This window comes from Cuculus canorus, chromosome 13, assembly GCF_017976375.1.
Source record: "Cuculus canorus isolate bCucCan1 chromosome 13, bCucCan1.pri, whole genome shotgun sequence".
NCBI classification, from domain to species: Eukaryota; Metazoa; Chordata; class Aves; order Cuculiformes; family Cuculidae; genus Cuculus; species Cuculus canorus.
Genome location: NC_071413.1, coordinates 6,001,664 through 6,015,472, shown reverse-complemented (window position 1 = coordinate 6,015,472; position 13,809 = coordinate 6,001,664). Strand labels below are relative to the sequence as shown.

Genomic DNA, 13,809 nt, shown 5'->3' with positions numbered 1-13,809 from the left:
TAAACCATCTTCATGAGAAAAAGGAAACATACTCACCCTTTCCAAGCTGCACGAAGCCAAGGATGATGATCAGAGCCAACGCCAGCAGTTTTGCCGCAGCAAAAGCATCTTGAACACGAGTAGCAGCTTTCACGCTGTAACAATTCACTGCTGTGAGGAGCACTAAGGGAAACGAACAAGAGAAGAAACATCAGTTTTCAGTGAAACACTTAATTGTAGAAGCATAGAATGGTTTGGGTTGAAAGAGACCTTACAGATCATCCAGCTCTGAGCCCCGTGCCATGGGCAGGGACACCTCCCACTGGATCAGGGTGATCAAAGCCCCATCCAGCCTGGCTGAGAACAACTCCAGGGATGGAGCAGCCACGACTTCTCTGGGCAACTTGTACCGGTGCCTCATCACCCTTACGGTAAAACATTTCTTCCCAAGATTTAATCTAAATCTCTTCTCTTTCAGTTTAAAACTGTTATCCCTCATCCTATCAGAGCATTTGCCGATAAAGAGGCACAAACACAAAACGAAACAAAAACCCAATTATGGCAAATTAGCATTTGATTTTTTTGCTGAAACTTAAGCAAACACAGAGTCTCTTCCTGAAATAGAAACTTTTCAAACGCAAGGCTCTGCAGCCATGCACTTCTCTGTTTTGTCTTTCGTTTTGGCAACAGGTGGTTTGATTAGTGCATACGAAGGCTGGGCTGCACCGGCAAGTACACTTCTGAGGGCATACAAATAAAAGTGGTTACTGCAACCACTAACATCAAAGTACTCGGCTGCAATCCCTATGAAGTCAATCCAGTTTAAAGCTGCTCTTGTGTGAAAACACTGCAGAAATGTCAGGACAAACTTCCAAAGCTGATATATAGTTATTTGTATAACAACAGCACCTAAAAGGTCATCGAAGCCACGTTGTGCTGCTCACTGCTTAAACATAAAGGGAGAGCCAACCCTGTCCTGGCCCATGCGGCAAGTGATGAGGAAAACAATGCCTACAGGTCAGCGGTGCAGATGGGAAGAGAAGCCGAACCAAAGGACACTCATCCTCTGCTTCGACCCACAAATGGTCACACAGCAATGGAAAAGAAGGCTGCGCAGAGCCAGGCCAGCACAACAGCCCAGGTTTGCTGTGCCTGTTTTCCTGTACTGGATTACACTGCCTCCTCGTGCAGCACTGTGCTTTACCACAGGCTCCTGCCACCTACCAGCTGCTCTGTGCTTAATGCAACTAATGAAGCCTAATTTCCTACCATTTTCCGCCCTGTTCCCCCATCGCCCCCCTCTGTATCGCCTGCTCCTGCCACCACTCGGTGCGGCACTCCTACCAGGCAAGGGACAGCATGAACTAGGGCTCGTCTAAAGCCACAAAGTGCTGACTGGCCGAGGCTCACCTGCTTCAGAGAAGAAAAAAGGCTAAAACTTTTACTGCTTTTCCAAATCACTTACCATTTTTGTGCCCTGCTCACACAGCTCCCCAGAGCCTGTTGCTTGTTATAGAGACAGACAAATGTCACGCAGGGAATGACAGTGCCTCACATGCTGGATGTCCTCACCTCCTCATCTTCCTTGCACACAGCCATCCCTCACCGCCTCCATTCCAGCTTGTCACCAACCCCTGGAGCCGACCGGTCACCGAGTAGCTCAAGAAGGAGCAGACCTCAACATACCTTTGTGAGCTGGAGGCTTTTCCCTGCAGGGTCCCTTCCCACTCAGGTTGCAGCTTGTATTTTCACTCTGCCGGAGCCAGACAAGTTTTTCTAAAGCTGGTGCAGGGCAGAGTTAGGCAACTACAGCTGCTCTGTTATGGGACACACTAGAAAAAAATGAGGCTACTGCATTCATCCATCTGTCTATCACCCATTTCATTCCCAGGCTGGCCTCTGCACTCCTGTAAAACTCTTCCCCCCAACCTTTTCATTTTCACAGGAACCCACTGCCTCACCCAGAGCCAAACAGCTGCTCCCCAAAATATTCAGCTTGGATGCAGAACATCCTCTCTTGGATACAGGCTATATCTACACTCACAGTTTAAAGCCCGGAGCATTTGATGTAGATGTTTGAGCCATAAACCGCAGAGATACGACAGGGATCAGCAGCACATTCATCAGGTCAGCAGTGTCTCCAGGAGACAGCCAGCAGAGACTCTGGCCACAAGCCGGTCCCCGAGGGACCGCGTCACACAGGTTGCTTCAGAATAAGGGGGAAAGGCAAGGAATAAAGGTGGGGGGCAGAAATAACAAGTTGGATGGCTTAATTACTGCCCAGCAAGAACACGCAGTGTCTTAAAACCTTCAAAACACGCTGAGCATCACAGGAAAAACCACAAGACACCCCTAGTCTGAAGCAAGGTTACCTCTCAATCACAAACCGGCATCCAGCCAAGTGCAGCCTCAGCGCACACATAGGACAGAGGCACCAGCACACCATCTATTCGCATCTCACTTCCAACACGAGATGGTTACACAGGATCAGCAGTGCCTGCCTTTGCTCTCTGGCTTGCAGCCGGACCATGCAACACAGCCGCTCACATCTCATCAGCTTGGAGCAAAGCACATTCCCACAGCATCACACCCCACCTCCCAGCAAGGGCATAATAAACTGCCAACTGAGAAACAAAATCGTGGGAGGAGGAAGGAGTATTTGGGAATTTGAAAGGGCCTTATTGGCTCGCTGCCACCCTGCATCCTGCCCTGCCTGTGAGAAAGCAACTACACTGGTAAGAGTTCAGGGAATCACACATGGAGCCCACGCCAGAGCTGGGAATAGCCTTCCTGGAACATAGGGGCACAAGCAGGGCCAGATGTACCCACAGGCTGGCTTTAGAGAGCTCAGCCTTCAGGGATTGCAGTATCTGGGTCCGACAGCAATGCTGAAACTTCACGTTCCCACTGTCGCGAGACTGACAGGACTTCCTGGTGACTCAGAGCACAAGCAAGCCAGAAGGGATTCGAGTTGCATCATTCAGTCACAGGGGTCTCGGAGCCTGCTACAGCCACATCCAATAGCAGGCTGAGAGGATTTAAGTGTCCGTACACTGCTGAGCTAAAGGCTGCTTGTAGGGGATCTTTAGGCAGAGAAGGAAAGCCAGTCCCAGTGCAGCAGTCTGCACATCCCAGGATAGGATGCCTGGTTTCAGGATCCCCACCCCATCAAGCTCCTACGACCTGGTCTCATCTCAATACAAGAGCATTTAAAGTTTGGAGAAATGAATTGGACGTTTTCACAAAGAAAAGGACGTGATCCATACCCTACAAAGCTAGAAGTAAATAAGCAACTTCAGATTCACTACTTTTGTATCATGCCTTTCAAACCCCTTCAGCACTTTGGGAGTGTCTGGGCATACAGAACGGGCAAGACTGGAATGAACCAGAGCTGCTTTCATTGGGAAGGAATCCCATATGCCTACAGGCTCCTGCACAGGTCACAGGACACCACGAGCCGAGCTTTGGCTGACCTGCTCCAGCACACAGTGGAGAGCAAGCAGTGAGGAACCGTGCCGACAAACCTGCCACATCACCTCCCCGAAATGTAACCCCCTGTCCCACGGTCTCTCCATCCCCTGCTCTTCAGGGAAGAGATGGTGCATCTATTCAGGACACCTCATGCCTGGTCTGGGAGGCTTTTCAGCATCAAGCAGCAGGCCAGCGCTATTGTCAGTTTGCAGAGTCACAGCTCTGTCACCTCACAGCAAGATTCTGATAGATAAGCTCCAACAAGTATGTCGAAAGGAGGATTGTCTAGATATCTAAGGCAGGAGAAAAAAAAGGTTAGCAAGGTCAACTTACAGTATGTCTGTGCTACAGGAGGGAGCCGAGGGGGAGAAAACAGTGAAATATCACGAAGTACAGCACCTCTAGTGAATCCTAATGGGGAGGACGGGGAGAGAACAGAGGATTCAAGACTCCCTTTGACCAGCGATTATGCTAAAAATAAAACTCTCCTTGTTTACAGAGGGATATTTAAAGGATGAGCTAATGCATCTAAAAGCACAGTTTTCCTGTTAGTGAAGACAGCTCTTAGAGGTGTGATAGCGATACTCCCTTCCCCATTTAGGCATTCTGCTTCTTGGACAATAGCTGCCTCACCCTCCACATTAAATACTGAGTTTCTCAAGGCTGTTTTTCATGTTCTGGTTCTGCACGGAGTCTGCTGGACAGGCTGTGGGATGGTGGTGGTGTACATAAAAGGCAAAAGCTTTCTCCACATTCCTCAAAGTGAAAAGCAGTAGAAGCGTCTGTGTTCAGCCCTCAAAAACATATCAGTGCCACACAAACAGGCTCTGTAAAAATAAGAAAACACTTAGGGCCAGAGACTCTAAAGAGTGCCGAGAGCTTCTTCCAGGCCAGTGGAGAGTCAGAGCCCTTCGAGTCACAATCCCTCTAGTTCGCCTTTCCCACTGTGTAACAATATTTGTCTTTCCTAAAGGAGTGTGGTGGAGTTACTACACTTAAATGCTTTCAATATAACAAGGGCTAAAAAACTCCAGTCTTACCCAGCCGAAAGACTCCTACAGACGCTGAGATGAAAACAGACTGAGTACTTTTTCAGTAAAACTCCAAGACAAATTCCAGTGGCTGCTCAACTTCCCAGGAGACCAGAGGGTTAGGGTTTCTTAAAGCAGAAAGTTTGATTGCTTTGATCCAAGATGCTGCCCTGCGAGGCGGGGGCTGAGGGACTCCTCCTGGCACTGCTCTGTTCACCTTGGATGAACTCCACAGGAGCAACAGGAGAAAGCTGCAGAGCCACAGCTTTACTATAAATGAGGGCAATGATACAATGCAGGGAAAGATCAGACTGCGCCGCCCTAATTCCTGCAGCGCCTTTCCTAAGGCTACAGCCACTGGCTGTTGTTAGAAGCCAGCTATGCGGCGAGGCAGCCCTTTAGCGTGAACAATCAGGGCTGTTCTTGGGAATCATTCTAGGAATATGGATTTCAGCATGACCTGACGTGACACAGACTGTTTGATCCAGCAGCCCCTCTCCAAAGGCTTTACGTAATTGGGATAATAGGAGCTAGAAAGCTGCAGTGATTGCAGATGTGAGAGAAGGTACTTCTATTTATTCACTTATTATTTCTGGCAGAAGTAGGAAAGATACTCGGCTTTGACAGCTGTGGAAAGAACATGCTTACAAGGTGCTGTTCACCCCTTCATCTCTTCTGGTGAAGTGAGCTGTCTTTCCAGACACTGCAACCCCAGGGGAAGCCAGAGGCTTTTGAAGAGAAGATTGGCTTTGTAAAGACAACAGTGGGTTGGCTTCACTTATTTACTCTGTCCTAGTAGTCCCAGCTGGCTTCAGGCACCTCACTGAACCTGCTCCGCTGGCACTCACCTGTGGAATCAGACAATTTCCCCATTACCGATAGGAACCAAGGATAAACTGACTAATACGATGCAGGACACAGAACCTTTCACCCTAGTTCACGTTTCTGGGCGTATTCCTCTGATTTCCCAGTCCCAAGTTCAAAGATCCCTCCCCAACATGATTTTTAGATGACAACAAGAATAAATCCTTACAAAGCAGACACAGAAAGGGATCATGCGAATCCCCACATGGAACAAGACCATGATAAACACACTGTAACTAACAACAGCTCCTGTGTCTACAAAGAAAAGGCGGGATGAGTAAAGCTGCCCTGCAGGGATGTGGTTCTGCCCAAAGCAAACAGCTTGTGAATGGAGCCCTAATACAGGTAAACTAGGGCTCGGCATTTATGATGCAATGCTCTTGGCAACTATCCTACAGAAAAGGCAGGGCTGCAGCTTTCCTGGGTAACTGAAACGTGACCGTGGATCAGAGAAGAAGAAAATAGCGCGTGGGGAGGCTCTGTTTGAAAAAAAAACCAAACAAGCAGTCAATCCACAGCTCTGCGCACTCGTCCTCACTCATGGTGGGGGGAAGAAAGGATCCAATTCCATCAGCACATGTAACTTGGTGATGGGATTTTGCTCAACTCAAGATCTTTAGCAGCTTTTCAGGTGAAACATTTCTGAAATGGGGGTAGGAATTCTTGAGGTACTCGCACAGCTGCATTCATGCTGTGTGTGAGGTTACATACCTTACAAGACTTGCACAATGTCACTTTTGTCCTTTATTTCATCTTCTATAGGTCTCCCTGCTCTCAACCTGTGGTGCTTCCTATATAATTCAGTACACATCTCTACAACAAGGATAAATGTGTGTGAGTAGCTTGCTTCAAAGAAGCAGACTTAATTAACTTGCTGCAAGCTACCCATGGATTCCTATTTGTGGTATTACAGAACCAGAATGAAAACGCATAGCAGGGTAGGGGGGAAAAGAATGGGAAAGAATGAAAGGAAATTCTCCACCTCAGCTTCCCCACCACAAAAACAGAGACTGTAATACTGTCTGCACAGAGAGGACAAATTGTGCGATGATTAATGTTTGTAACTCACACATTTCCAAAGCACTTAGCCCTTCCAGTTGTAAGACGATGCTTCCATTTGCCATCTGCTACAGGATGATACCGAGATTCTGTCTCACAATTACTTGCAGAACAGTTCTCAGCTCCTTTCCATTTCACCATCCTACAGCAAAGGCTGCTCCTTTCGCTCCTTATAAAGTGCAGAAAATGGATAAGCAGTTTCCTCTTCCACCAAAGACAGTGCGACCAGGTTTCACACAGAGAGAAAAGCTAAGTCCACAGCCACCAAGAAAGAAACCACAGGGAGGACAGCAGCACATGGCACAGACACAAAATGGTCCACATGCTTTTAAGCAAACTGCTGCCTACGCTTGCAAGAGCTTAGACAGATTGACATAGTTACTCCACACAGTACAAACAAGGACTCACACTACAGTGACTACAGTGGTCTAAACCATGGGGACATCAATGCTTTAACTATTCACTAAGGTCGCATACCTCCCACCTTTATATTCTGGTGGCTGTGAAGCCACAGTGTCTTCCAGCAGTCTGAGGTGTTTATATCTAACAGCACAATCTAATGTGAGACATTCATACGACGACATACACAAGAAATGGTTAAGGAAACGTGATAGATACCGAGTGAAGACTTGTGCCCTGCATGGCAGAAAAGAGGAAAAGCAGAAAGAAAATATTTGCAGGTATTTCCTCAAGGTCAAGTCCCTGGAGAAACTTAACAGCCAGAGCAATGGGTCTGTAGAAAGGAAACGCTTAGTGGCATGAGGCTGTTGCAAAGGAGCACTCGGCCCCAAAGCAAACATGTCTATACTAAAACAATAATAGGCATATCTGGCAACCGTTTACAGTTTTTATTTTTTTTTTCTTCCCAAAACAGCACTGCTGAGGAATCAAGAGGATGGGCACATCCACAAACAACAGGAGAAAGCTAAGGCCACCCTACCACTGGAGTTTAAGGAGAGGGATTGCCTCCACACCCAGCCCTAACTGAGACCATGAGCTTTGGATGTCTCCAACCAATGGCCGCAGACACTCCGAATGTGTCACAGCTTCATCCCTGCTGGCTTTCAACTCCAAGAAGCCCCTGGTGCTGAAACAGCCTCAGAGCTGGGAGCCAGAGAAGTTAGTGCCAAGCGGGATGATGCCAGCACTTCATCATGCAGCACAGCTCCTAGAAGCATCCACACCCTCAAATTTACAGAATTCTGCAAGAATAAATGAACAAGCACTTACTTGTCACCGCTCTCTCAAGAGCTGCGCCAAGCAGCACAGCATAGTCGGGGCCAAGAGGCAGCACCAGGACTGCCCGGAGGGAGAGCTCAGGGAAGAATTTTCTGGATTGCAGCTACTGCAGAGGCTGCCCCTCAAGCCTCTATAAATGCACCCATTGCTCTGGTACCAAGGTACCGCAATAACCGCAATGCAGTTTATGCAGGCTGGGTGGTGCATGAAAAGCTACGATGAATTTAGTAATGCTAGGGGAGCCAAATCCTAGCTAGCGGTAGGAGTTACTATCTTGACTCCTTAGAAAGAAGTTTGTCAGGCTCAACAGTGCTCTGAGCAACCAGATCAAGTTAAAGATGTCCCTGCTCCTGCAGGGCAGCCGGGCCAGATGACCTGTAAAGCTCCCTTCCAACCCAAAACATTTTATGCTTCTACGAAATTTGTGTTCTTACTATCAAAGTTTCCAGAGTGATGCAGCAGTTCCACGAAACAGGTAATTTTACTATGGGAAGACAAACAAAATATAGACTCGGTAATAGGAACAAAAAGGTATATTTTAATCTTTGATTTCCAGCAAATCACAAGGACTGTGAAACTATCATCCTCACCTCTTATGAAATATCTTTCTAACAGCAAACAACATCTAGTAATAGTTTATGTGCACATCAAGTTTCACAGACACAATCATCCTTGCCAGAAAGTCAGCTACTGGACCCGCAAAACGTGGCACCTTACCTGGTCCACAATGATGTTGCACTGATACAGAAGTCACAGAATCACAAGGTTGGAAAGGACCCATTGGATCATCGAGTCCAACCATTCCTAGCACTCCTTCCCATAGTGGCACTGACTTAGGCTCCACAAATCCACAGGAAGGTGGCTGAACTTCAGCATCGAGCACTAAATCTCAGCTTAATGAACTTAATAAAAAATTCCAAGCAGGTTTTAGTCCGAATCACAGCACCTATGCCGTGCAGAGGCTCAGAATGCAGCTCTGCGTGAGCTGGCAAGAAACTGCATTTGACCTACTGGCCACAGCTGACACTGGGACTGAGAGACTACTGGAATCCTTTAAATACCTACTGATGTTGCTTTGAATTAGATTGACTATCGCGAGTTTCTCTGAAAAAGCCTCACCAATTTGTTCATGTCATAAGAGACAGACCCTGAAGGATCTCAGTGGTAGCATAAATCATTCAAATAAAATAAAATTTAGTAGGACATTTGTTGTGAAAGCCAAGAGAGGAGCACCAAGAAATGCTGTAGCTGCTTGCTGTGGTTTCAAGAGTCCTTCAAACTTTCATCCATTTCAGGAGAATCCTGCTAGTGTCAGAGGCTATTTTCATTAATGCTACTCTCTCTAATTAAATGCAGATTTCAAAAAGGCAACCTCAGTCTTTCAACATTAGCCATACGGCAGGGATTCTACAAAGACCCCTTCCTTCCACTCTGATCAAAAAAGTGCCTATTTACTGATACGGTTTAGTCATTTAATCCACCTTTCTGGAAGGGGGAAAAAAAAAAGATAATTCTTCAAAGCTTCACACTCTTCTTGTCCTGGAAGATTAATTCCAAGTCGCACTGCTGCAGAATAAACCCATCTTAAAGAGACAAGCGTAAGATGTATTAAAACCTTAATACTAGATAAAGGTGTCCCTGCTTTCAACATACACGATTTCCAGTTGAAATGGTGACGATGAATACTCTCTTATGGACTACAGCTATAATTTGGCAAGCATTCAAGGCATGTGTTTATACACTTTGCACCAAACCCTGGATTTGATATCATTCTTCTCCTCTAACTCACAAGTTACTCAGGGGGGCACCGGGCACTTATGCTTCCACAGGACATGTGCTATTAGACACGACTCAACTCTGCACTGACTGCTACTAATTCTTCCACCGTTAGGCTGTTCATAACAGAAGAGACAAATCAGAAAGACGTGATCATTGTATTGGAATTCCACGCTTGCAGGAGAAGCGCCCAAAATAGTATATCAGAAGCAGCAAAGGAAGTCTAAAGAAATGTTAAAGAAGATTAAAATACTGTAGCTTTGGAAGCAGCAGACATTGCTGGAGCAATATTGGGGTTATTAGTGCCAGATTAGCATATATAATTAACAGGTGACAAAACGCCTCAGAAGCTAACAATCAAATAACTAATTGACATTGAAAAGCAAAAGTAAAATAATATCCAACTGGCAGAGGTTCTCAAGCTTCTGTAGGACAGATTATATCGTCAAGAAATCAGGAGATTATAGAATAAACTCTTCTGTAGCACACAGGGGGGCTGTGGCAGCCTGCATGTAAGAATATGTGTAGGAAGAACGGTTCAGGCACTTGGGAAATGCCAAGCAAGAACCAGCTCAGGTCTGGAAGCAGTATTATCTCTTGTCTCCCTTATCTACCAGAATTTACTGTACTGCCATTCAAAGACCTCTCACATGTAAGAAATCTGCAAATTAACAGCTGGAAATAAGAGATTTGCATGTTACCTTTAACTGGGCAATTTGAAACTTTTTATCCTTGAGCCATCTCTAGAACACACATTGTATATTAGGTTGTTCTCCACGATTTTTAAATGATTTTTAAATGATTTATCAGTTCCAAACGAAGAAACGTTTAAACAATTGTCAGCCAGCTGTAAAGGCGAATCTGACCCACTTGGACCGTAAGACATCAGAGATGCGTTTTCAGCTGGATGCTGCTCCAGGTTCACCATTCAGGCCACTACCTGGACACCACCTTTTCAATGGGAAAAAAAGACAAGATTGAACAGTTTGACACGAACCTGATTCTGCTACACGAAAATGGTTCTGCAACATATATAGACAAGTTCGTTCAAAACTACACTTGCCACCTAAATATTCTGTTTAAAAGTGTGTATTATTTTAATTCAAAGTCAAAATAAATTGTAGAAGATAGCAGAAAAAGACACAAGTATGTTGGAAGTGTAGTGTGAATGTACATTCCACTGTGATGCTTTCTCAAGAGAAAAAAAAGAGGAGCTGACAAAAATATCATGGATTCTCTCATTTACATACATGGCTTCAAATGTGCACATGAGACACAGAGTATGGCATACTTAGTAGCTTAATTTTTTGTCATGTACAACACTGATACTGTAACGGAGGATGTCATCAAATAGGCAAAGTCAGGACCTAGCAACTGTCCCTCCATCTTCTACAGAAGCGGTAAAATTGGTTTAGATGAGAATACAGTGGAGAATTCAACTTATTGTTGGATTTTCATGCAGATCCATCAATTCTCAGTTTCACGAACTTTAACTTTCTGTGTTCAAAAATGCTTGGATACCAGGTGGACTTTGTGCCTGTCATCCCTTAGCATTTGCTTTTATGATTTATCAGCTCTAATCGGCCATCCAACCTCACAGCATGCAGTTTAAGAGTTACTCAAGTAACCCACAGCCTGCAAAGCATTAAGCCAAACTACCTGAAATTCTTACAACTAGGGAGCAATGGCTGTTTGGTGGTGAACATAAAACAAGCCACGCTAATGATGAAGAGCTTGACCCATTTTGCTACAGGAAGACCTCCCTGTAGTGAATTCCCACACTTTTATTTGGCAACTATAATAAACATTCATGTTGTCTTAGGGAAAAAGTAGCCCTGCATACCAACTGCCTGTAGATTACCATCTTGACAGCAGAAAATACCTATCTGTAGTTAAATTCTACTTACCACCCACTTTATTTTCTTCAGCACCTTAAGGCAACAAAATTCCCCATTACAATGATTTTTTTCTTTAAGACTGCTTTTTATTTAGATTATCTTAATGCCCAGGAATTCAAATTCTGTACTTTACGGTGGCAAATACCGAACAACACGTTATTTATTCAACTGTTCAAACCCAGTTACAGTCAAAGTGGAAACAACTAACTTTTGTTATTTCTCCTCTTACTAGAAACCAAGCAGCCAATCGCATTTTATCTTGAGATACAAACTTTGCAAAGAATACAGCCGGTACTGTTCTAGACCACTGAGTTTTGGCTACATAATAAGTCAACTGTATTCCAGCCCAGGGCCTCACATTCCCCTTTTGCTTCCTAAATCATTCTTCCTCTCTTTGAGATAATTCATTAATGTATGCTCTAGAGCGCATGCACAAATAGGCCATTCTCCCTGCCCTAGGGCTCTCGGAAAAAAATAATATCTCACCGGGCAGGAGTATGTTTGGAACAACCATGTAACAAAAGTCGTTTGTTAGTCCACAGAAGTTTTGCGTGATTCACTAAGTCCTTCAGCCAGATTTACTTCATTTATTGTTCCTAGTTCATGATGTGGTTTTGGCACCAGACAGTAGAAAAGCTAATTCCAAAATTCAAAGTCACAGAAAACTAACTTGCTGAAGACAATGCAGGATGAACTAACCTTCTGCAGCAAAGGAGACAAACAAACATTTAAGCCAAAGCGTAAACAAAATAGTAGCCAGCGAGTAGTGTAAAGGTGAGCAAAGTTTAAAGAAGAAACACATGGGAATGACACAGATTTGTAGAAATAGTAAGTCTTTTCTCAGCACTTCAAGATAAGCATTCAAGAACAATTTCTGCTTCAGAAGAACGACGACGAAAGAAGAACAAAGAAGAAAGCTGGAGACACATTACTTACTGGAGAAGCATAAGTGGGAATGAGATCTGGCATCGAGGAATTTCATGCTGCGATCCACCCTGTCCCTGAACAGATCTCACCGTGGGCAAGTCTACTTTACCCCCTATTTGTTTTCTAAGAAGTAAAATGGGAACAGAGAAACCTTATCTCACCTATTTTGGGAAAAGCTCCTGCAGATGAAAAGTTACTTATTATTAGAAACATGTTCTCAATGGCTTCGTCAACTACAATATGTTCTCACATTGGAAAACTTGGGATATAAAACAGTAAGAAAGTCCATCTAATCGATGCTCTGTTAGCTGCTCTGCAAAAAATGTGAGCACCACATGCACGCACGCCTCTCTCACCAGTGCTGCTGAACAAACCACATTGCAGACTGGCAGAAAAGCTCTAAAACCAGATTTTTCACAAGGCCTGACTTGAGGCAAGAAGCCCATCAGCAGAACTGTTCTCTAAATCTGCTAAAGCTTTCTTTGTTGGGTTATTATTTCCTTAATAAATCCACTACACTTGTTAAAAACTCGGATGGTAAGTCCGTGTGTGTGTCTACTTGTGATTATGCTCCTAAAAATTTATCTGACAAATAAATAAGTTTGAAACTTGCCCAAAGAAAGTACAATTTGCTGTCCTGCCTGTTACTTATCTTTTTATACCACCCAGCCATAGAATGTACTTATCAAAGCCTCGGTCAGTTTGTGTATGAAGACATTTACAGGCAATTTATCTTCCATAATAATGGAATAACCACGTGCTGCAACATTTGAATGCCTGCGATTGATCCTGAGAGGGTGAAGGAATCTAACACAATCTCCCTTTGGGCAGCACAAGCAAGCAGACTTCACAACCTCAAAATGAAAAGTAAAAAAAGCCATCTGACTGTAATTTTGTACAGCAAATAAATGCTTTATAAAGCCCTCACAAAAAAATTACACATCATCTGCAATACACGATCACAATGGCACAAGAACTTACCAGGAGAGTGGAACACTGACTGAATACAGAAAGGGAAGAAAAAGGCAGAAAATGGTCCTGTATTTGAGGAGTTTGGATGGGGTGACTTTGCAGTCACTGAAGGAATGAAAAAATTAGGCTTCACCACCAAAAAAGCAGACCTGAAGATACGAGAGATGACAAAAACTACAGCAGGAGAGACACGTGTGCCATGGCAGACCTCATTTGCCCTAAATTCATTACAGCATCACTGAACATCTCTGCAAAGCAACACCCCGTGAGACAAAACGCTAGCTACCATGAAAACCCAAACTGGTTTTGAGCACGGTATCGGGGCATATAGAGCTGAAACACGTCTCATCTCAACGTGCGTGCTGAAAACAGCCCAACACTGCAGCACAGGCCGCGTTCAGCACCAGCTGCTCATTACAGATATTTCCCAGCTACACATTATCCTGCCCTACGCTTCCCATAAACGCCCATCTGAGCACTGCAGGGCTGCGAGGGGATGCTGCCCAAACACCCTCCTGCGGGAGGGCATGAGAATCCCATTCCAGCACACAGGCAAAGCACATGCTGCTCTCCCGGGAATCGGAGAGCCTCGC

At 44.9% G+C, this 13,809-nt stretch overlaps 2 protein-coding genes across 2 annotated transcripts in view; both read right to left on the bottom strand.

Moving 5' to 3' along the window:
• Nucleotides 1–13,809, bottom strand: part of SLC7A5 (solute carrier family 7 member 5) — a 44,289-nt gene that overhangs the window by 29,246 nt on the left and 1,234 nt on the right. The window contains exon 2 of the mRNA XM_009563239.2: nt 37–162. Within this exon, the coding sequence (XP_009561534.2) occupies nt 37–162 (126 nt within the window). The remainder of the gene's footprint in view (nt 1–36; nt 163–13,809) is intronic.
• Nucleotides 37–13,809, bottom strand: part of CA5A (carbonic anhydrase 5A) — a 43,178-nt gene continuing 29,405 nt past the window's right edge. The window contains exon 8 of the transcript XR_008452152.1: nt 37–162. The gene's annotated coding sequence lies outside the window, so the exon portion shown is untranslated. The remainder of the gene's footprint in view (nt 163–13,809) is intronic.